The sequence below is a fragment of the Helicoverpa zea genome, chromosome 27 (assembly GCF_022581195.2).
Source record: "Helicoverpa zea isolate HzStark_Cry1AcR chromosome 27, ilHelZeax1.1, whole genome shotgun sequence".
NCBI lineage: Eukaryota > Metazoa > Arthropoda > Insecta > Lepidoptera > Noctuidae > Helicoverpa > Helicoverpa zea.
In genome coordinates this window covers 6990271-7015081 of record NC_061478.1, presented here as the reverse complement: position 1 = coordinate 7015081, position 24811 = coordinate 6990271, and the positions used below count along the sequence as shown (strand labels likewise).

Sequence of the window (24811 nt, the reverse complement as noted above, 5' to 3'; positions counted from 1 at the left end):
GTCGAGACGCAATGTAAAATAAAATAAATTCACTTAAATCATTAATATTTAGAGCACGAAGAGCATTGACACTTTCATACAGTGTATTGGTTAACTCGGATAGATTCGATAACGATGGTTTTTGAATTGGGGATAATTTAAATAATTTCTCTAAATAAGTTGTCGCGAGAATGCGCTTGCTGTCGAACCTATCGATGAGCGCGTTATATACTACAGCGTAATTCGCTGATGTAATAGGAACGCCTTTCGTGAGCGACAACGCACTGCCGGACAAACATGGAATTAGATAATGAAATTTTTCTATATCGGATAACGAGGCGTTATTATGCACTAATGGCTCGTAACTATCTTTAAACGTCTGCCAGTTTTCAATCTGGCCATCGAATTTTGGAATTCTCAACTTAGGCAGCTTTACAGCAGCAATCGATGATTGTGTACCAGATGCTACTGCCAGTGGCGCACACGAACTAGAGTCTAGCGAATCGGCAAACTCAACGGCCGCGTAATATAACTCGTCAAACGACACCAAAACGAGATTATCAATTACGAACTTTGGATTAATTTTTAATTGTATTTTATCAATTTCTTTACAGACTTCAACATAAGTATCGCGAATTTTTTCTATTGACTTATATCTGGCCTTGAAAGTAGATATTTTTGCTTTACTTTCTTGGCAACTTTTAACTAAGTCGTAAATAATTTGCATGTTTTTGAACGCATACTCGCGTTCTTTAATCAAAGATTTCAATTCTACTTCCATCTTGCTCAGAGACTACTGAATGAAGAAAGAAAAAGTTAACTGATTGGTTTATAGTTAAAATAAAATCCTTCGAGCACAACTGTCACTACGAACTACTTATAAGAGATCAACGGCGAATGCAGCAACAATACTCTTAGGTATAAGAAGTTTTGCGAGTGGAACAGATCGAAAACTCGATAGGAAATATTATTTTGAGAAAATATTACTGAGAAATATTAGTATTTACTAGATTTTGTGAGGAAATTCGTACCTCACAGGAGGCACCAAAAGAAGAATGGATGGGCCTCGCTGGAGAAATTGCTGGCGTTACTGCAAACTCCGTTGAAGTCCCCGTTGAAACCCCGTGTGATCCTCAATGTAGGTGAAAAAGGCAAACTTACCTGGGAAACAGGGAAGTGGACAGGAAGGCAGTCTGCCGACGACGGGACACTCGAGATGCCGGCCGGCCAGCGGGACACTTTCTCTGCACTTGCCTCGTATTGTCTTTTCACGAGTCCGGGTGATCGAGGCACTAACAGACAGCACTTCTAGCGAGGCTTTTATGGGTTTTTCTTATTTTTATCGCGCGACGAGCCGCGGGCGATACCAATTTTTTTGACTTTCCCAAAGAGAAGTGAAAACAAAAACGAAACCCGTCATGGCAGGAAAAATTAAAAATAAAGAAATGAGGAAACGACCAAGAAGTCTGAACAATGACAAAGTACTCTGTAGGGGATTTACTTTTCACAAAAAGTTACCTTCTAAACAATGCCATTGGTAAGTACTGGCCTTTTAAATTAAATGACAGCTTTGTTTGGGTCTTTACAAATTCAGGTAAAAATATAAGTTTGTGAATATATCTTTCTAGCATAGACGGACTAAGTTTGGTCACAATGGTGGCCATATTTACAAGTTTCTTAAAAAAGCGAGTCCAGGTCAAACTTAGAAAGTGTAACATCTTCCAAAAGAAAAAACATGGTTGCATGCTGATTTTGAAAACCCATTATCATCATTTATAGATTACAGAGAATCTAGGTCAGATTATTGTGGCAGTTCTTGTACATGCGGTTATTACTGCCGCAAGCGCTTTGAAATCCATACCCAAAATCATGAAATGAAACCAGCCTTGACCACAAGTTTACCTAAACAGCCCAATTTCTCCCCAAGATCCTCAACCCACCTTGCCAAGTTTGATCTCCTTGTGCGCATCATGGGGTATACCCCGCAGCTGCTTGGGCAGGTACCAGAAGGACACGTTCACCATCTCGGGCTCGAGGATGAGGTGGAACTTGTCAGGCTGCTCCTTGATGCGCCGCACCTGGTACTCCGCCAGTTCCATCAGACGGTCCATGTGGCGCTCGAAGCCGGAGGTGCCCTGGGTAAATAATGATGTTAATTAAATGCCTGGGGCCTAAGTTGTTTATTGTGGGCACATGTAAGTTACAGATCTTAACAATATATTCGAGTATCAATATGTCCTGCCTAATAGGCATACAATAATTTACATGGGTAGGTATTGGCACTACAATTAATATTTGTAGCATTATACCATTTATTATACCATTATACCACCTACATTATACCATTACCTTATTTATAGTTTTTATTCATAGTAAACAGTCATTTTAAGAAAATCTAACGTTTATGTTGTCACAAAAAATGTGCCTCAAGGTGAAAAATATTATCAAGTTGCTCCTAGCGGTTTTATCCTTATCCCTTGAAAACTACTCCACTATAAAAGTCAATGGGCTTCCTCGATAAATGTGCTAAACCCTTTGGCCGTTAAATGCCCCTACAGCACGTACCTTCCCGCGCCACTGCAGCCAAAACTTGAAGATGTCATTGTGTCTGCCGCACTGGATGACCTTGTCTCCCGTGTCCCTTCCCCACCACTGAACATGTAATTCCCCAGTGACCTACAGCACGTACCTTCCCGCGCCACTGCAGCCACAGCTTGAAGATGTCGTTGTGTCTGCCGCACTGGATGACCTTGTCTCCCGTGTCCCTTCCCCACCACTGAACATATAATTCCCCAGTGACCCACAGCACGTACCTTCCCGCGCCACTGCAGCCACAGCTTGAAGATGTCGTTGTGTCTGCCGCACTGGATGACCTTGTCGCCCGTGTCGTACTTGGGGTCGTAGATCTTGTCCGTCATGAACAGGTACTCCGCTGACATCGCGTTGCAGTTCAGCAGGATACCCTGAGGGAGAAGGTGGTTTTGAAGAATGTTGGAAATATAGGGGATGAAAAGAAATCTGAATTGAACTAAAAAAGTTGAGAAGTAGGAGAACATTGAACTAACAGCCTGTGGAAAGTCATAGTACATCAATCCCTAAAAATGTGCTTAAGTTTAAACAATTTTAAATACAGTATTTCTTTTATGTTTTTATTTGTCAATGGATGGCTTCGATTGCCATAGTTAGATAGTATTAGAAGATACCAACAGGTTTGGGCCCACTTCCACGTATGCAGGTGTCATATTTTTCTCATGCCAAATACGTTGACAACGTTAATATCGAGAATTGAATCATCACACGCTTGCTATATCTAAGGGAAAACCCAATAGTAACAGGAAGGATCGGCAGGTACTTAAAACTCAGCTCAATTTTTAATCTCATTCTTATAAAAGCAAAAAAATTGGAGACATCTCCATTTATTTGCATTCCAAAATCCATTTTACATAAACACACACCCGCTATCAAAACCCCCCTTTTCAAAAGTCCACACTTAACAGAGATAAAGTCAACTCCTCAAATCAGTGTTTGGACACCTTTCAGTTTGTGCATCGGCCTGCAGATGGCGTATCTGTCGCGCGCACTTGTTTGTGTGAATTTATATGCTAAACAGTTGAACCCTACCCTTGTGTATGGGAGTTTATGTAGGAGGATGGGATGTATTGTGGGCTCGGGATTTATGGTGTAGATTTAGGAAAAGTGCTGTTGAAGAATGCTAATTGTTGTGTAATTTTAGTTTGCCGCGGCAATTAATGCGTAAGTTGGTAAGCTTGCAATTAAAAAAGCAATTTTTTAGACTAGTTCGCCGACAATATAAACGTCTGTTTTTATAATAACAACTGCTTACTGCTTACTTTAAAACTTAAACGAGACAATTCATTCAGTTGTTTTAGGAACTGTTATTTAATGTTGTTAGTAACTTGAATCTACTTACGTAACGATCTGTATAGTTTCACCTTAACCTAATAGTATAAGAAGTTGTCCAAAACTTTCTATAACTTTTATATTATTTTAAGAAACTGGCTTTGCTCCTAATTGCCCTGGTATACTTTATATTAACGTAGAAGAATAAACAAACACTTGGTAAGTAGTTTATAAATCAATGCACGTTATTGTCTACTCCATACAACACTTGAGTACCTAGGTATTATGTTTTGCCAGGCAATAGTCGACTCTATTCCATTATAATAAGATTAGCTCAATAAGTGGCTGCGGCCGTCACAACAATATGCTTCATGATAAATTCCTCCGGACCCCGCCTCGTGCGGTATCTTGTGGTTAGAGATGTGACTGAGTCGATATCGATATTTGTAATAAGTGTCGATGTTTTGTGAGGTAGTTACAATGATCTACTGAAGGTACATTATATCAGAAGAAGCTCGATTAAATTAGAAGTTTGTGGTGAATATGCTCAGGTTTAAGATAAACGGAGAAGTCATCATCTGCCCAGCCTTTCCCAATAGTGTTAGGGTAGGCTTCCAGTCTTACCAGATACTATACAGTTTAGTACTAACGTTTGTAGACATGTAAATATTATAGACAAGCAGATCTTGTAATTTACAATATAAGTAGAATATTAGATAGAACTCTTTTCATCCAAAGGATAATTAATAATTTTCTCCTTCCTTTCCTCCCAAGTTTCTAGAACAAAATGAAAACTTAACATAACCATCAGGGTAGACAGACAGCTTGAACGATATACACTGTCTACATTAGTTTATATAGTCATGATAAGTTTAACAATTTACCTACCTGACAAACCGCAACACGAAACACGAAACTTCTCACCAACGTCGACATTTATCGATATAACCGCAGGCACTTCCTACTCACAGCGCTGAGGGCGCAAACATTTAATTAAATTCCTCTTTGCGACACTTGCTAACATATGTTGCCAATTTCGAACAACCCCTACCACTATACCACACAAAATCCAGCCTTATATCATAAGATATACGTGCCAAATTCCCTTGTGGTGATGTTATTAAATTTTCTGCCAGAATTATGGTTTGCTGCTCAAATGATATTAAACTTTGTTACAGAGGAGTAAAGTTGAAATTGTTTTGTTATGTGAAACAATGTTCAGAAATTCCTATCGAAGTTGTACGAATTATGATGACAATTTTGAGTATATAACATTTAATCCCACCCAAAACAAAAATGTGAAAGGCTGCCAAGTTCGATAATATGGAAATCCTTCGCCTATAAAAGAAGTGAGATCTGAATAAGTACCAAGTTCCATACACATACCTCAGTTAAAAATAGTTACTTTTTAATGATGTTATTTGGCAAGTTTTCACACACCTTCTTATAAACCTACTAAACGCAATGAATCAAGTATTTAATTTTCTATTAAAACTTGCCAAGTAACATTATTAAAAAGTAACTATTTTTAACTGAGGTATGTGTATGGAACTTGGTACTTATTCAGATCTCACTTCTTTTATAGGCGAAGGATTTCCATATTATCGAACTTGGCAGCCTTTCACATTTTTGTTTTGGGTGGGATTTCATTTATTTTTGTAAGGTTGTTTATTTTATTTTTTTCTTATGATTAAGTTAGTTAAGGAAATGTCTCATTTATACTATCTTTCAGATTTTTGAATATGCACTATGCTTCTTACAAAGAAATGAACTAGATTAACTAAATGGACTAGATTTACCAACTGACTGACATGACATGTTATCATATATTATGTTCGTGGATCAAAGTTACACATTCGTTATTTTCGAAAGTGACTCACACTTGGCCGTTTTCAGATTTTTACTTTGACTAAATACAAACCTTTGTAACGAATTTCAGATCGGTACGACCATTCGAAGATATATTATATAAATATAGATAAATTTAGTTCGTTTTAGTTCCTTAGGGGTATAAATTTACACTGGGTATTTTACACCTTCATTATTTTGAAACCGACTCACACTTGTCCATTTTCAGATTTTTCCCTTTACCTTGACATAAAGACCTACCTCCATGCCAAATTTCAAGTCAATACGACCATTGGAAGTGGTCTAGGTTTTTGATGAGTGAGTCAGTGAATCAGTGAGTCAGTCAGTGAGTGTATAGTAAAAATAGCGATTTTCTGACGTCAATATCTCAAGACCTACAATAGGTATATTAATGAAATTTTGTATTTTAGATAAGTGAGGGGGTCTCAACAGATACTAGAAATTTGAAATGTGTAAATAAAATAGATTTTGAGTTATAGGGGGGTCGAATTTGGCCCGAAATGGTTCGTGTAATATAACCCACGGCCGGTGTGTCGCTTTTTTTGCTCGAACTTGGCGGACACACTGCCGTGTGTCTAGATTTTATACTATGTATTTTATACATAGTTTTATACTATGTATTTAGCATAGTATAAAATTAAATGTTAAACCATTTACCAATATTTAGGCCCACTTAGGTACCAAAACCAGTCAGTTTTTTTTAACCAGCTGCTTACCTATGAATATCAAATAAAGTAAATAGTTGTTTTACGAAAAACGGACGTTTAAGTTGTTGGTGAACTTAGGCATTAGCAGAAACTTCAACTTTATATTGACGTAAATTAATCACCAAAAGCGTTGCGCACGTCAGAAGCACAGCTGAGACTCGTAAAACAACCATTAAACGCACTCGCGTCTGCAAATAATGATCCCGATTTTATTATACTAATGTGTCGATTAAAAATAATCATTCCTGTAATTTCTACTCTCATAATCTTCAGAGTTTCGCGTAATTTGCGAGATATTCCTTAATTTTGTATTTTGTAGACATACCGAATAAACCCAGTTTTTTTTAAATCTGTGGTTTATTGTGTGTTTATTGAGAACAGTAAATGATCCGTTAACTATTTAAAGAAGAAACTATTTATATACGTTAACTATTTAAAACTGATAAGTACATACGTAGTTGTATTTTATCGGGGACAGACTCGCATTTGGGCAGAACATAGAGAAAATAACCCTATTTTAGGGGGTATAAAGGTGTGATATGAAAATTATGTGTAATACTGACCTCATACTTGAAGTGCACGGTGGAGCACTGCAGCAGAGTGCCCATCAGCTTGTGCGGGTTCCACGTCACCGAGTCCGCCCTGAAACGTGACATCCTTATACTATTCGTTCAATTTTAAAGTAAACTAATATCTATATTTACATGTAATAGAAACTTAAAACTAATAATGGGCGTCAAAAAATTGGTCCTCATCGCTGTCACCCAAAAGAAGTTTTTTTTCAAATATTACCAATATTTCTAATACAAAACTTGTTAGAGTGGCAGTCAGTTCTTAAACTAAGGTTTTTGAATAAAATATAGAAAGTAAAGGCGAGATAGAAGCCACCGTGTGACACACACACAAATGTATCTTCTGGTCTACTCGTTCTAGCAAACTGTGACAAATTGTATGCGAACATTTTTAAAATGTCCGCTAAACTGCAACCTTTGTGCTCGAACACATAATATTGTATCTGTGGACTAGAGTACGCATTTTGGTGAAATCTTGCCTTAAGCATAGACTACCTTAAGATATAGGATTTATTTTAAACCGCAAAGTATGGATCAACAGAACAGTCTTCTTTATAAATATTCTATCCTACATGCATAAGTTCTCACACTCGCTATAAGTACCTTGCAAAACTTTTTCTAACACCCTTATTTTTTAAATCACAAAGATGCAATTGATAAACCACACTCACACACCACACCACCTAATCTACCCTCTAATTCGAACACAATTATTATGTAAATTCAATGTAAAATGCAATGTTGATTTTTGACAAAACCAAGGTTATTAGTCAGTCGGGGTGACATCGGGCAATTTGCATAATGCGGTAATCAATTGTGAATCAAGCTACCCCTCCTGTTTGTTAGAATTGATTCCCAGTCACCGAGTAAGGAAAGAACGGAGATGCCAAATGCAGGTAGGTCAGGCCCCTTCATCATCTTCCGAGCCTTTACCCAACTATGTTGGGGTCGGCTGAGTGTCAGTGTGCCACAAGGAGCGACTGCCTATCTGACCTCCTCAACCCGGTTACAAGGGCAACCCAATACCTCTTGGTCAAGCGCCTTCTTCGAGCTCAAATACGTACATTGGGCATGATCAAAACAATCAGTTACGAATCAACTAACGAGGTGTTCGTTGCTTGAGACATCCGTCAACGATTTTTGGTATTGCTAAGAATGATCGGGAGGGAAGATTCAAGGAGAGCGAAGACAGTAATGTTTCTCGTGCATGTAGCCCGCACACTCGCATTTTGGCGCGCTACTTTCTCAGGACATTTTCCGTTATGGCACCTCCGCTAGTCATTTATTTCTCCGTGTTCCCAGTGGATAGGGGCACGGGGATGGTCGGAGTGGGCACAGATAGGGCAGAGTGCGATGAGCTAGAAAACTGTCGCAGATTATGATTTTGAGATTATTTTGGGGTTGTAGTGTAAATAGAATTTGCATTTTAACAAAAAAAACTGAAGGACATTGTTTAGGTGTAATTTGTAAAATAGAGAAAATAAAGGGTGTTAAGAAATATCCAGGACCTGATGCCTGAAGCTGATAAAGTTCCCAATTGTTTGGGAGCCACGGACTTTAGATATAATTGCGAATTTTAAAATAAACGATGTTTTGGTGGACTTGGTTATTTCAGATCTAAAAGTGTATGTGCATATGAAAAATATCATAAAAATAACGAAAATGTTAGAGCCGTAGGTCTAACATTAATAGTATTGCTGATTAAACTGCACATTCCTGCTGATACCTAGGACAATTTTGTTACTGTAAGCACCAGAGGTATTTATTTACAGACATAGGGCTTTTGAAAATAAGTGAAAACTTGGTAATAACTCAGCTATTTAAAACTTTTACTTATACCTTCCTTCTACACTATACATTTTAAAGTATTAAAACTTTCATGTACTAAAACGGCTAATCCTTCTAGAATGAGTAACAAACAGTCTATCTGACAGTACTCTATATTCATGTACATTGTAAGCAGAAAGTTAAACAGAGTGTATCGTATTGACACAGTCGCGAGCGACGATTTGCCTAATCCCCTGTTTTTACAGCTTCGAGGGTCGCAGGGATGCGTTTACACCGAAGTGAAATCTTATAACAGACAATTTTTTGAATGTTATTTTTTATATTTACTGTGGAAGTATTATAATTTATGTATCATACGATTTTATATAAATTTTTCGTTATAAAATACATATCTTACAAAGTATGAAAGTAGAGGCTGATACGAGTAAATAATGTAGGTAGGTAAAAATATTGTAGGTTTTGTTTGACAGAAAAACATATACATACACATTTTCTTACACCACGATAACTAACGTCGATTTGTAGATCAAAAATTAAAACATGGTTATGTATCTTAGGAGTTAGATGATATATCGGGTGTGTCGTTCATAATCACATTAAATGAAATGCGTTAATATACTGGTTAATATATGTCGATTAACACAAAGATAAAAGAAAAATACGTAAAAATAAAAAAAATGTTTTTTTCAAACAAAATAAATGTAATAATAAACCGGCCAAGTGCGAGTCGGACTCGCGCACCGAGGGTTCCGTACGAATGCTGTATAGATAAAAAGTGAGTTTCGCGCCAACCGTTCAGTTTAGAACAATCATAGTTATGGTAATTTCGTGAGAGTCAAAACAGTTAATATTTTTTATTTTATAATATAACTAAAATAGTAGGCCAGTACCTTGTAAAAGTTATTTTATTGAAGTTATTTATATACAACATTTTATAGTCATCATTCAGAAATCTGACAGAAAATAACTAATTATGTCTTAAAGGTCATGGGGCATATCTGACCCGCTTTGTAAAAAGTGGCGGACATGAATCAAAGTAGTTTTAAATCGTGGAGAATGGTATGACGTTTCTTTGAATATAAATATTTTATTAAAATTCCATGGAGACGAATGTCCAGGATCGTTTGAAAAATATAAAAGACAAGCAGTTTCAGAGGATTGTACAGGTTGCAATGCTAGTTTTTATTGTTAAAGACATTTCATAAAGAAGGAATTTGCCAATCCGGATGACCAGGATCTGATGAGGATCTGGAAACCCTGAGAAATCGAGGGCAACTCTTGAATATTGTAGGCACGCATCGAGTCATAACCAGACATGTGAGTGTATTTTTGAGGGTACTGGTAAACAGTGAAGGTTTGGAGCTGATTTGATTATGGAGACTACAGAGAGTCAAGGGAACTCCCGAACGGTATGTTGCAACTACCACGTGTTTGGGCTTATTTTATTCGTATTGGCGAAGACTTTCCACAAAGATAGGTTTGACTGCCATTGTGGGATCGACAGCTAAGATCAGATATAGTTATGGGAACTCCTTTACAATTTATAACGTAACCTTGTGTTGGAGCTTATTTTATTTTAGGTGATGAGAATTCACTACTAACTTGGGTTAAAGCAGCCATTGCAGGAATGGGATCTTTTATTTTTGAGGGATTAATCACCTAAAGAGCCCCAGTTTCAGGTTTTTTTCGAAACCGCCTGACGACTTGTAGCTGTCGAATTGTAATAACGACTTCTAGAGAGTAGGATTCGGGGCTGCTGGCTTTACGTTTCTAGAGCCTTGACAAAAGTGTAATTCTGTCCCTTTCTTTGTTTTATAAAGTCGGCATTATTTTATTTTGTAGCATTTTACAAACAAATCCAACTTCAAACATATAAAAAAGCAACAAGAAAACAAAAGCAAGAAAGAAATTAAAAAGATGTTAGGTGCATCGGTCCAGAAGTCGGTGTCTAGAGGATGCATCTATATTTATTTAACCACCGAGATCTAGACCGATGCATATAAACAGTTTTCTTGTTGTTTTAGAAGTTGTTTTTTTTTTGTAAAAGTTTTTATTTTTAACTTTTGTGAAAAGTTCTCGTCAATACGAATAATATAAGCCCAAACACGACGTAACTAAAACATACCGAGTTCTCTCGACTTTCTCACGTCTCCATTATCAGATAAGCTCTAAACCTTCACTGTTTGATAGTATCACCAGACATACATCTGAGAATCAAGTTTTAATCCTATGCATGCCTACAATTTCTGATAGTTGCCCTCGATTTCTCAGGATTTCCATCATCAGATCCTGACCTGATGACAATGGAAATAAACGGCGAGTATACTCTTTCACTACAAAGAAATGATTTCTCAAATCCGTCAAACTTGGTAGTTTAAATTCCCCATTGAAATGAGGAAAATATTTGATGTTTACACCTGATTTTCTCTAGATTGCCATGGTTCACATTGATGCGACTAATGCCATAGTAAATCAGAGCCTTTATCATTATACTGTGCTATATTTCGTTCGTATCCGCCATGGGTATGGTTTTCATACTAAGGTGCCCAATGACCTTTGAATGATTAAAAATTTTTCACAGTTTAGAGGCCATTATATTTAAGAAGTGTTTGATATGAATTTCATTTTTTATTCAAAACTTTAATATCTCTACGCGTTCATGTGAAAAAGGGTAGGTAGTAATTTAAGTTTATAATTATTAAAAAAATATTTTATGTCATGTAAGCAAAAATATTTTAATATTTTATGTAACTTCAAATTTATCATTTTCGCAATTTTTCCTTTATCTGTACTATATAACGTTGCTTCGTGCCGAATTTTAAGATTCTGAGTTCACGGGAAGTACCTTGTAGGTTTTGATTCCCTAGCGTGTGACGGAAATTCGTCTAAGGTGTCGGTAAAACTGCTGTATCTTTTGATAGCGTTAACTTAGAAGTTTGATTTTTTCATTGCTTAAAGGGACAATAGACCTAGGTATTTGGTATAAATTTCAATTTGGTACCTTTATTCGTTCGTGAGAAATAAGGTAGTAAGTTTCATTTTATTAAAATATTTTTATTATATTATATAACAATAAAAATGAGATTTTCGCAATTTTTCCTATATTTGCATTATATAACAATGCTTCATGCCAAATTTCAAGATTCTGAGTTTACGGGAAGTACCCTGTAGGTTTTGATTCCTTTGCGAGTGTCGAGAATTTGTTGAAAATATCGACATAATCGGTTGTATCTTTTGATTGGCTTGGCTTAGAAGCTTGATATTTTCACAGCCTAAAGGGACAATAGACCCGAGTATTTCATGTGAATTTCAGCTTGATACGTCCACGCGTTCTTAAGATAAAGGGTCTTGACAGACAGACAGACAGACAGACGGACAACAAAGTGATCCTATAAGGGTTCCGTTTTTTCCTTTCGAGGTACGGAACCCTAAAAATGTGCAAAAATTAGAACACCATATAAAAGTCAGACATTACAAACAACTGAAATTCTCCCTTGAAAACTGACAGCTGTCAACTGATCAAAACATTCGATACTCCTAACTTTATCTCTGCTTTACACATGATGTTGTAAATTATAAAAACGAAAAATGACTCCTGTGGCTAAACCACTGAATGGATTAGGTTATTTTTTTTACAATTCACTATAGAATATCATAAAGTATATGCGATATGATTTAATGTGATTGTGAACGACACACCCGATATAATATAAAAAAATGTGTAATACTTAAGATGTCACTGAAACTGACAAATTTCAAAAATCTTAAATTATCTTTTAATTACATACTTTCGGAGAAACAACCTAAAACACATGTCTTACATATTGGTTGTTTTGAAATATGTTAGTTCCTTAATGTCACAGGTTTTAAATACCTTACAATACGGTGTAACTTTACCCAAAGTTGAAACCACTTGCGTCTCAAATGATAAATGAGCTCGCGACAAGTGCAGACGTGTGTTTCTGCACTTTTTGTTTTTTATTACTTACAGCGTTATGCACGAGGGGCGACGGCGAGGGGGGAAGGGAGGGGAAGGGAAGGGGAGTTTTAATTAATCTTAAAAGAGGTTTAATAGTCCCGCTTGAAGGGTGTGTAAGGATGGAGTTTTGTGCACTTTTTTTATTTTTTTTGTAGCTAAGGTTGTCTTTTTTATTGTTTTTTTTTTGAAGTTTTGGGGAAAATGGAGTTGGGCTTACGTTTTTTAGTAAGTAGAAAAATTTAGACATATTTTGGAATACTAATTTTCAACGTACCTAAGTAAATCTTATCTGCGTAATTTTTGTGACTGTGTGGTGACCTACCTCTTTCGCCACTTATTGGTACTGGCCGGCTGGTTTGGCAGCTACGTTCGTAAAATGAAGACTTGTCAAACCAGTCGGCAGTTGGTTTTTTCTCTTTGGTAGGAAGAAAATGTATATTTTTATTGTCTCAATTTATCTTGTAAATATTATGTGAATATATCGATGTAAATACCAAACCCATTTATATTTCTTCCTACATTTGGTGACCCCGTCTGAGCACGACAACAATGTCGATCAGCAAAGCCGACGTTGACGGTGCTGAGACTAGCAAAGTCGGCATCGACGCTGCGGAGGCATGCCGCGTGGGCGTGCGAGTTCCACCGTTTTACCCTGAGAAGCCGGCGCTTTGGTTCGCGCAGATGGACGCGCAATTCGCGCTGGCGAACATCAAAACCGACGAGACGAAATACTTCTACGTCACGGGTCACCTCGACCCGAAATACGCCGACGTCGTCGAAGACATAATCGCCAACCCGCCCGCCAGCGATAAGTATGAAAAGCTCAAGGCCGAGCTCATCAAGAGGCAGTCAGCTTCACGCGAGGAGAAGGTGAAGCAGCTTCTCATGCACGAGGAGCTCGGCGACCGGAAGCCGTCGCAGTTTTACCGGCACCTCCTCAACCTCGCCGGTCCAGGTGTTCCCGAGGAGTTTCTGCGGACGATGTGGACGAGCCGTCTGCCAGCAGGTACGCAGACCATAGTGGCGTCGCAATCCAAGCTGGACTTGGCCGAGCTGGCCGAGTTAGCGGACCGTATCCACGTCATCACCGGTCCCGCGCAGGTGGCATCAACAGCTGCCGTCGCCACTGCACCGTCGTCGTCCACCAGCGGTCTGCACGCCGAGATCGCCGCGCTAAACCGGCAGATGCAGAAGATGGCGCTCAAGCTCGAGAGGTTATCCCGCAACAGAAGCCGTTCCCGTAGTCGCTCACGTCACCGGTCCAGCTCCAGAAGATCGCAGTGCTGGTACCACCAGCGGTTCGGTGATAACGCTAAGAAGTGTATTAAACCGTGCGACTACACAACGTCGGGAAATGCGCGGGGCAATCTGTGATGGCGGCCGATGATTGTCCGAGCGCTGGTCGCCTCTTCGTCACCGACCAAAGGTTGAAGATACAGTTTTTGGTTGACACCGGCAGCGACCTCAGTGTATACCCCCGGTCGGCGATTCCGCGACGATTAGGAAAAACAGAGTATGAACTGCGTGCAGCAAACGGCACTGTGATAAACACTTACGGTTTTGTGAGCTTAACATTAAACCTAGGGTTGCGCCGCGACTTCGCCTGGCGATTTATTGTTGCAGACGTTACAAGGGCGATAATAGGTGTGGATTTTTTGTCTTATTATAATTTGGTTGTCGATTGCAGGAGCCAACGCCTCATCGACAACCATACTACGCTCTCCACCCCGGCGTCGCCTGTCCGCCGCTCTGATGATGTGTCTTCGGTGAGGGTGAGTCTCGGTGATTCCGCGTTTACACACATACTGCGGGAATATCCCGACATCACTCGACCTCGCGGCATACACGACACATCCAAACACAATACAGTACACCACATTCGTACTACGCCAGGGCCACCAGTATCTTCATCCCCACGCAGATTAGCACCGGACAAATTAAAAATTGCGAAGGCTGAGTTTGATGACATGTTGCGGTCCGGTATCTGCCGTTTATCCGAGTCACCGTGGTCGTCGCCTCTTCACCTCGTTCCTAAAAAGGGCAATAGATGGCGCCCTTGTGGCGACTACAGGATGCTGAACGCACGCACTGTCCCGGATCAATACCCTATCCGGCACATCCAGGACTTCGCGCACAGCTTGTCTGGCTGTACCATCTTCTCGCAGATTGACCTAGTTAAGGCTTATAACCAGATTCCAGTGCATCCGGATGACATCCCGAAGACTGCGATCACGACTCCGTTCGGGCTTTTCGAATTTCCGTTCATGACGTTCGGGCTTCGAAATGCCGCACAGACGTTTCAGCGCTTCGTGGATGAGATGCTCAGGGGTTTGGACTTTACATACGCATATCTTGACGATTTTTTGGTGTTCTCGAAAGACCAAAAGACGCACGAGCTGCACCTGCGTCAGCTGTTCACCAGACTGCGAGAGTATGGTATGGTCATCAACAGTGCTAAGTGCGTCTTTGGTGCGTCGGAGGTTAATTTTTTAGGGTATCACATCTCTTCCAAAGGGACGAGACCGTTGCCTGCCAAAGTTGAGGCTGTCCAGAATTTTCCTGAGCCAAAAACGGTCAGGGAGCTGCGCAGATTCCTCGGGATGCTAAATTTCTACCGCAGGTTCATCCCGAATGCCGCAGCCTGTCAAGCACCTCTCAACAGCCTGCTCTCCGACTCCGTGAAGGGTTCGCACCCTGTCAATTTCACAGCGGACCAACGTGAGGCGTTCCAGGGCTGCAAGGACAGTCTGTGTCGAGCAGCACTGTTGGCGCATCCTGACTGCACCGCCAAGATGGCGCTGGTCACGGATGCGTCTGACAAGGCTATAGGTGCAGTTCTACAGCAGCGTACCGGAGGAGCATGGGAGCCTCTGGCATTCTTTTCCAGGAAGCTGAGCGACGCGCAGGTTAAGTACTCTCCTTACGACCGTGAACTGCTCGCTATTTACGAGAGCGTGAAGTACTTCAGGCATATGCTGGAGGCTCGTGACTTCGTGATCTACACGGACCACAAACCTCTCACATTCGCCTTCACCTCTCGTAAAGAAAACTGTTCCCCACGACAGTTCCGTCACCTGGACCTGATTGCTCAGTTCACTACTGACATCAGGCACATCTCCGGGAAGGATAATGTCGTGGCGGATACCCTTTCGCGGGTTGAGGAGATTACTCAACCTGTGCCCGTCGAGAGGATCGCTGCAGCACAAGAAGATGACCAGGAGCTGCAGCAGCTGCTCGCCGGGGACAACTCACTGCGTCTGCAGTTGGTTAGCGTCCCAGGTTCACAACAGCAGCTGTACTGCGACCTCAGCAGCGGCACGCCTAGACCTTTTGTACCCAAGGAGCTGCGCAGGTCAATTTTTCTCAGCCTGCACTCCTTGAGTCACCCTGGTACTAAGGCGTCTGCCAGGCTGATTGCAGCCCGCTATGTGTGGCCTGGGGTTAGGAAGGACTGTCGTAACTGGGCTCAGAGTTGTCTGGCTTGCCAGCGCTCTAAAACCACACGGCACGTCTCTGCACCACTGCAGACCTTTAAGTTGCCCCAGGCGAGATTTGCCTTCATCCACATTGACCTCATAGGACCTTTGCCGCTGTGTCAAGGTTTCCGGTATTGTCTCACCGCCGTCGATCGCTTTACGCGATGGCCTGAGGCAATACCCCTGGCAGACATCACTGCAGAAACCGTGGCAAAGGCCTTACTGGGTGGATGGATTGCCCGATTCGGCTGCCCATCGGATATCGTTACCGATAGAGGTAGGCAGTTCGAATCGGCCCTCTTTAAGTGCCTATCCGGCATTGCTGGCTTTCAGCATCGTAGGACCACTGCCTACCATCCAGCCTGCAACGGACTGGTGGAGCGATTCCACCGTCAACTGAAGGCTGCAATCACCTGCCACGCAGGCAGCAGTTGGGTGGAATCTCTTCCACTTGTGCTGTTAGGAGTGCGCAGTGCCTTCAAGGAAGACGTACAGGCTTCCGCTGCCGAGTTAGTGTTCGGCCAGCCACTGCGCCTTCCAGGCGAGTTCTTCGACCCGCGGGTCGAGGAAACGGTCGACATGACCGATTACCTTTCTAGGCTTCGGAGTATTGTCCGGAGTTTGCAGCCAGCACCAGCAGTCAGACACAACAGCCGCTTCAAGACATTTGTCTTCAAGGAGCTGGCTACAGCCACGCACGTGTTCCTTAGGGACTGCACTGCTGGTGGTGGTCTGAAACCGGCATACTCTGGACCTCACAAGGTGCTCGAACGAGGTGACAAGGTGTTCAAACTACTGGTGAACGGTAAACAGGTCACAGTATCGATAGACCGCATCAAGCCGGCCTTCATACTGCGTGACCCTGACACCACAGCACACTCACCACACAACACTATCGCACATAACTCACCACAGTCACCACTCGACAATAACACTCATCACTACTCACCTGACGCGGATAACCGAGGCTTACCTTCGGCTGACGATGGCGTCATCAGAACGACGCGGTCAGGACGTCGCGTCCACTTCCCAGCTTATTATCGCCCTTGAAGGTCTCTGGGGGGGGGTGATGTGGTGACCTACCTCTTTCGCCACTTATTGGTACTGGCCGGCTGGTTTGGCAGCTACGTTCGTAAAATGAAGACTTGTCAAACCAGTCGGCAGTTGGTTTTTTCTCTTTGGTAGGAAGAAAATGTATATTTTTATTGTCTCAATTTATCTTGTAAATATTATGTGAATATATCGATGTAAATACCAAACCCATTTATATTTCTTCCTACAACTGTTATGCTTTTAACGAAACGAATTTCTATAATTTTATCGTCTTTTCAGACAGTCAAGTTTGGATATGGTACAAGTGGTGAGTAGTCATTTTCAACGAGTCAAGTCTGACATAGCTAAATCGAAATCTTCTAACTTAAGCCAAACCAAATATTCCACAATATTTTTACTACCTAAAACAGATTTTAAACTTATCCTCTCTAAAAAACAACTTTTTAAGCAATCACACATAAATTAGAAATATATAAACACAGCACACCACCTCTACAAAATCGGTTAAGCGCGATCAGCTGTGACGCTTAACCCCCGGATTGAGTGCTCACAAGATTGACATGAGAACTGACGGCATGCTACGACTGCTGCGAGGCTACGAGCTACGGGCTACGAGCTACGAGTAATCCGTAGCGCGTAGGCTAGGGTTGGGTAAATTTTATTTTTGTAGTTTTTAGTTTGGTTATTCGTAATTTTAAATGTGATATAATTATGTATAAATAAAGGCTTAACGAGACCATATATTAAGGCTTTATGTAAGGCATATGTAAGCAGGCCACATTTGTAGATTAAATATTTTATTAAGATATTTTGTAGTGAGCACAATGTGTAAGCAAAATTGGTTGATAGTATGAGTTAAGTAGGACGGGTAGCAAAATTGGTTAATAATAAAATCGAATATCATTATCATTTCAAAAATCTTTACAAAGTACGAATAAGAACATGTAATCATCAGTTTAACCTACTGCCTAAGAATTCATTCCATGTTTAGCGACGTCAATTACATAGTACTCACACTACAATTTTTGTTTTTAAGACTTAAACTTACTTAAACATCATATATTAAAAAAAAACATTTCCCACAAACCCAAAACTGGCAACCCTACTGAATCTGTCACACGCACCACCGCGCGCATCTGCTGCATTTAGCTAGATTTCCCCTCCCCCTCCCCTTCCACGCTCCGCCGTCTCATCCCCACCCCGCGGGGGTACCTCCCGCGCGACTCACAGCGCCGGCATTTAGCGTCGAGCGCTCATGATTGATGGACGTTAATGGCGTAAGGATTAATACGGGATAATAAGGCAGTGGGCTTGTTTCTGGGGATTTTGTATAGAGTATAGGATATCAATTAGGTGGGTAGTGTAAGCGCGATTAATAGGCTTTGGAGGTCTTTGAATTTGTGTTGGGTGTATTTTAGTTAAATATTTTGCAATGTATAGTGTCACGGATTGCCGCAATTTGCCTCCTGATTCTATAATTAGTATTTTTGGGATTAACGTTAGATTTTAGAACTTTTTGGAACCGTGCAACTAGTGCCTGCCATCATAAGAGCCTGCAAAGGTCTATTTAAAATAAAAACATTTGACTTTATTTTTTTTGTCTTCAGTTATGCTCTTTGTCTGTCCTCTCTTTTGCTTTCAATTCCATAATCTCAGTGTATATTGAATAATTTGAATATACATAAAAAAGTTGTTAAAATAATGTCTTACCTCTCGACGCCAGTGAGACGCGGGTGTCGGTACTTCTTAGAGAACAGCAGACCACCTCCCCATGCAGCCTGTACAAAAGTCAATTATTTTTATAGAAGCACACATGTTTGTGCAAATCACTGATCAGGATTTAACCATATTTCACATTTTTCGATGGCGAATTTTTCACAAAACAGCAACCATAAGCCAACTTTTTGTTTCTTTGGCGACCATTCCCAGCCAATTGCAAGATTTTTATCATACACCTAACATGCGAATTGAGAACCTCCTTTTTGTAAAGTCGGTTAACAATAAGACTCACATCGACGTGCATCCACATATCGTATTTCTGGCAGATGTCGGCGATGTCCTCGAGCGGGTCGAACGCGCCCAGCACCGTCGTGCCCGACGTCGCGTTCACGAAGAACGGCACCTGATACACCAGAGGTGATTAGAATTATTGTGGACATAGTTGACGTTTTCGTTGGGAAAAAGGCTCGGAGGATGAGTTGATGTTCACAAAAGAACGGTACGATGCAGAGGGCATGGTTAGAGTTACAATAGATGTTACTGAAAGTATAAGGATGTGGATATAATACAGAAATAGACGTTGTGGTTCTTGTTGGAGAAATTGATTTGGCAGTGTCCTTGAAAGTCTTTTGTTAATCATATACTCCACTGTGTGGCAATAGGACACACACAAATGTTTCTTCTGGTCCACTCGTACTAGAAAGGAGTTACAAATTGCGAGCAAACATTTCTAAAATACCCAAAAGACTGCAGCCTTTTCACACGATCAATTATTTAAGAATCTCACCAATACAAAGATACTTACATTGCCCCTATCCTTATGGTACTTGACGAGTCGCTCGAGCTCAGCGGGGATCATGCGCCCGCGCTCGTCCGACGGCACGCAGATGCAGTAGTCCGTGCCCAGGCCACACACTGACGCGCAGGATTTCACTGAGTAGTGGCACTGGGAGAAGAAAAATGGTGGGTATTTGGTCCAAAGTGAAGGTAGAATAAGCTACGTTTACCGATATACATGTCAATAACGGTGTGTCTTATGTCAGTAATTTAAACGCGAACGCAAAACGGCTCTGCGCGAAAACAACAAACAATTGATTTAATTTGAAGTGGCATACGTAATATATATGCGCATTACATCGCTTATGTATTTGATTCGCTTCGAATTGCTTTTCATCGTATTCACGTTGATTCTCCCACACAGGACGTACCCTAACAGTAGCAGTGGAGAAGTGTCTATGGTCTAGCATACATTTCGTGGATTTACTCACTTTCTCGATCATTTATTTATTTACAAATTGTACACACACATTAAATGTCGCAGGTTAATAGAATAGGTGTCCTGGTTGATTTTTAAAAAAACGTAAAAACCTAATCCATATCGGATTGCCATGTAGCGTGATCGTTTTATAAAATGATCGAGGAGATCTATGTACAATACATGCATATTTATCATTACTAAATTGCGTAAATATTTATTTTTTGGTTCGAGTGTAAAAATTTTAGGACACGGTAAGATTTTTCGTAATTTCTCATATTTTGTCTACTGACCTGATCGGAGGTGAACATGACGAGGTGTCCGGGGATGCTGGAGAGCCCCTTCTCCTTGTATTGCGGGAACTTGTGGTGGCGCGCCGCCAGGAATGCGTACAGGTTCGAGATGGATCCACCTGGTGGAAGACCAGGATGTGTGAGAACAGTCAGAAAGATAATCGTTAGTATACATCCCTTCTTTGGATGGATATTGGTTCTTTTTAACATGCTTATTTATATTTGCTTGTAACTATGTATGTAAGAAAATCTTGGAATCTTAATTTGACCCACTTTCCAGTCTTCAATTAGGATGAAATTTTGCACACGCTCTGAGTTCTGATGACAATACATTACTAGTTAAGAAACGTCATTACAAATCCAATTAATCCAAAAATTTTAATGCATGCTAAAGCGTATTTTTTTTAGTTGTTTAACTATCATTTTTTCAAGCAATTGTGACTTCAATTCTTCTCATTTACAGACTACATAATAGCAGATACTTTTAGAGTATTTTTTCATTTTGCAAACATTTTTCTATCCCCGATTCAAACTCCTCAAAACATATGTTCCATAACACCGTTATTGCGACTTCTCGGGCTAAAAAAACTTACCAGGAGCCAATATAGAGTCCCCAGTCTTCCACCCAATCATGCTCCTCATCTTCTCCAGCACGACATTCTCCATGAGGATGAAGACGGGCGCGATCTCGTACGTGAACATATTGGTGTTAGCGGCGGCTGTCAGCCACTCGCCTGCGAGGGAGATGATGTCCAGACCACAGGAAAGCTGGTTGAAGAAGTGGGGGTGACCTGTGGGAAAAGGGGGTATGTAAGTATCATCGTTGGCCTAGCCTAACCAGATGTTAGAAAACTAGGAAATTCTTGAACATGAAGGGTGTTACATGGCTTTCATGTAACGTGTGTTTTATAAAAGTGTAATAATCTGCTGTTTGTCAAATAAAATAAAAACAAGTAAATTAAATACAAGAAATCTGGCAACTATAAAATACGTCAACTATGTATTAGTTTAAGCTTATATCGTGATTTTGAAGAACTTGTGTGACCCATCTTTAACTATTATACATACATCGTGTTTGACTCAAGTTTTACATGTTTTTACTATACTCATCATCTGCCTAGCCTTTTCTAGTATCTGCTGTAGTAAAAGTACCTACATCCGTGTTTATTTGTTGTATTAAGTTGTATTTAGATTTGGTTTTCGTAATCTTGGCACGTTTTATAACTAGCTAAACAAAACAAAATCATTATTACTTATTATTATACAAATTATAATTTCTTTCTTTCTTTTCTTTCATTACATTACGTGAACATATCACGAACAAAAACATCCTTATTCCCCGGTCCGGCAGCTATCCGATTCGGAAGCAATACCACACGTCATTACATCGCGCGATATTACCGCTCAGTTGCCGGATGCGGTCAACTCCGGGACCCCATTGAATTTCGGATTTACCTTTGATATTGTGAAAATGACAGTTCCTGAGCATTTTTTTTGAATTAATGTGGTTTGATAAAGGAGGAAAATTGTTTTTATTTTGTTTTTGGAAATAAATATATTCATTTTCGTGAAAAGCTGAACTGTAGTGGCGGTACTCAAGTGTGTCCTACAAATAGGTATTTGTTTAGCATCCTTGCTTTGTTTTCGTTGCAAACGCAACGAAATTTTACGTCTTTTCTTCTTCTTGTTTTTTTAAGTAGTTGTTTTTTTTTTCCTGTTTGTAAATGCATCCTCCTGCCCTTATCCCAATTTTATTTGGAGTCGGCGCAGCATGTTTTCTCCTTCCATACTCTTCTATCTGCCGTCATCTCACAAGTAACATTCTTTCTTACCATATCTACTTTCACACAATCCATCCATCGTTTCTTTGGTCTTCCTCTTCCACTATATCCGTCCACATTCATACTCATCATCTTCCTCACAACATGAGCAAAAAAGAAAGAATAATGTTCGTTCATTTAATTAATAACTCTGTCAATGATTTATCCAATGCACCTCATAATAAGCTGTAGATAATGTTAAAGTATTTCAATAAAGCAGATAGCAAAAGTACAGTTATTTTCCCACAACATTTTAATATTGAACACTCATAAAACACAATACCTACAAGTAATTCAATATACCCTATAAAAAGTTGTTTCTGACAGCTTCCATAGACCACAAAATGCGAGATAAGAACTCTTTGGTCCCCTAGCACTGTTTATCAGAAACACATATTTTTTGTGACATCCCCACGGGCCATAGATAAAAAATATAAATGGTAGCGTACCGGCCTCTTGGGAAAGCGGGGAGTGATGATAGACTGAAGAGATTTTATCCAGTAATAGATATTTAAAAGGATTTTTTTGAAGAAATATTTATGGCTAATGTGAGTCTATAAAAAGTAATAGGTAATATGTGTTACAGCGATATAATGATTTTAAATGCGTAATGGTGGTAAAAAGGAGATGGTAAATAGTAGGTAAGGAATTAATGTAATATTTCTCCCTTTATAGTTCCCTTTATTGTTCATTATATTTTAAAACTATCAGTTTTTCCACTGTTTCACCCGCGTCCCGTGGGAACTACTGCCCGTACCGGGAAAATATATAGCCTGTATTTCTCGCAGATAATGTATAAAATGGCGAAAAATGTATGAAATCGGTCTAGTAGTTTTTGAGTTTACCCATTACAAACAAAAATACAAAGTCTTCCTCTTTATAATAATAGTATAGATTAGAAAAATCTAAGATAGCTCCCAAAACGATACTGCAAATGAAAGTTAAACTTCTGATTACATCTGTTGTGTAGTTTGTACAAAGCATATTGAAATGATAAGCCGACATTGTTGTGTTATCTGTGACACTCTATTGATTTGTGGCGGGAAACTGGAGGGCGGGATGTGTTGTCAGATCTTTGTGTATTGTATTTAGAGATAAACTGTTGATGAGTGACAAAAATGTACTAAGCTAAGATACATCGGGTGTGTCGTACCTAATCACATTAAATCCTATCTCATACTTATACTTTGTGATATTCTATGGCGAATTGTAAAAAAAGTAACCGAATCCACTCAATGGCTTAGCCACAGGAGTCATTTTTCGTGTTCTTAATTTACAACATCATGTGTAAAGCAGAGATAAAGTTAGGAGTATCGAATGTTTTGATCAGTTGACAGCTGTCAGTTTTCAAGGGAGAATTTCCGTTGTTTGTAATGACTGACTCTTATAAGGTGTTCTAATTTTCGCACATTTTTATTATATTATTATTTTTATTTTTAGCCCATACTGTCCCACTGCTGGGCAAAGGCCTCCCCATCTTGCTTCCACACTTCTCGATCTTTCGACCGAGCCCACCAGTCTCGACAATAGGCGTCAAGGTCGTCACGCCATCTCTTCCGGGGCCTACCCCGCCTGCGGTGTCCATCCTGAGGTGTCCACTGAGCGACGATAGTGGCCCATCTTTCTGGATGCATTCGGCTGACGTGTCCGGCCCAGTTCCACTTTAATATTGGCGACTTTCGGCCCACATCAGCGACTCCCTATTGTATTTACGTTTATTATATTTACTTAGTTTTTTTTTTTACGTATTTCATTTTCTTCTTTGTGCTAATCGACATATATTAATCAGTATATTAACGTAATTAATATAATGTGATTAGGTACGGCACGCCCGATATATTTGGTAATATATCAATCTTTAAACAACTGACATCCCTTAAAAAACCAAACTCTTCTAACATTTAAAAGTGTGAATAGATTAGTGCCCCCGGGGGAGCGTTTATCACGGCCCACAGCTGCGGGGGCCGAAGTAAACACTGTTCCACCCCCAGGGATTAAGTCTAGGGGTCGGGGATTGTTTTAAAACTGATTTTGGATCATGTGGTGGAATTTTAAAAGTGGGATTAAAGTAGTGTAGGGCGGGATTAGCTAGGGAAATGTTAAATTAATTTCGTTATGTTGGGTAAGAGAGGTGGTTGAGTGAAATATTGGTTGTTATAGCTACTATAAAAAGTGAGTAAATTCTGTTAACATTCTGTCTAATTATTGGCTTATCCAATTCAAACTTACGAAATTGTTTTAGAGAAAAAAATAAAGAAGGCTCAGCGTCTGTTATAGGTTAGAGAAAGATTGCTAAAAATAAAATGCTGAGAAAGAATAAGCTTGTTCTAGCTCTCTATTTGTTTGTTGTTTTTAACCAAATTCTCAATACGAAGGTTTTTTTTATTATTTAAGCACTCCGAAAACTGAGACGATTTAAAAAGATAAAAGTTTGGAATTT

General features: G+C 39.9%; 1 protein-coding gene across 1 annotated transcript in view; it reads right to left on the bottom strand.

Annotated features, from left to right (window-relative positions):
- LOC124643479 (glutamate decarboxylase) overlaps positions 1 to 24811 on the bottom strand; it is a 50534-nt gene that overhangs the window by 7101 nt on the left and 18622 nt on the right. The window contains exons 5-12 of the mRNA XM_047182470.1: positions 21145 to 21342; positions 20552 to 20670; positions 19809 to 19949; positions 19296 to 19406; positions 18995 to 19062; positions 6980 to 7058; positions 2793 to 2942; positions 1920 to 2114 (exon numbers count right to left, since the gene is read on the bottom strand). Coding sequence (XP_047038426.1) covers positions 1920 to 2114; positions 2793 to 2942; positions 6980 to 7058; positions 18995 to 19062; positions 19296 to 19406; positions 19809 to 19949; positions 20552 to 20670; positions 21145 to 21342 — 1061 coding nt within the window. The remainder of the gene's footprint in view (positions 1 to 1919; positions 2115 to 2792; positions 2943 to 6979; positions 7059 to 18994; positions 19063 to 19295; positions 19407 to 19808; positions 19950 to 20551; positions 20671 to 21144; positions 21343 to 24811) is intronic.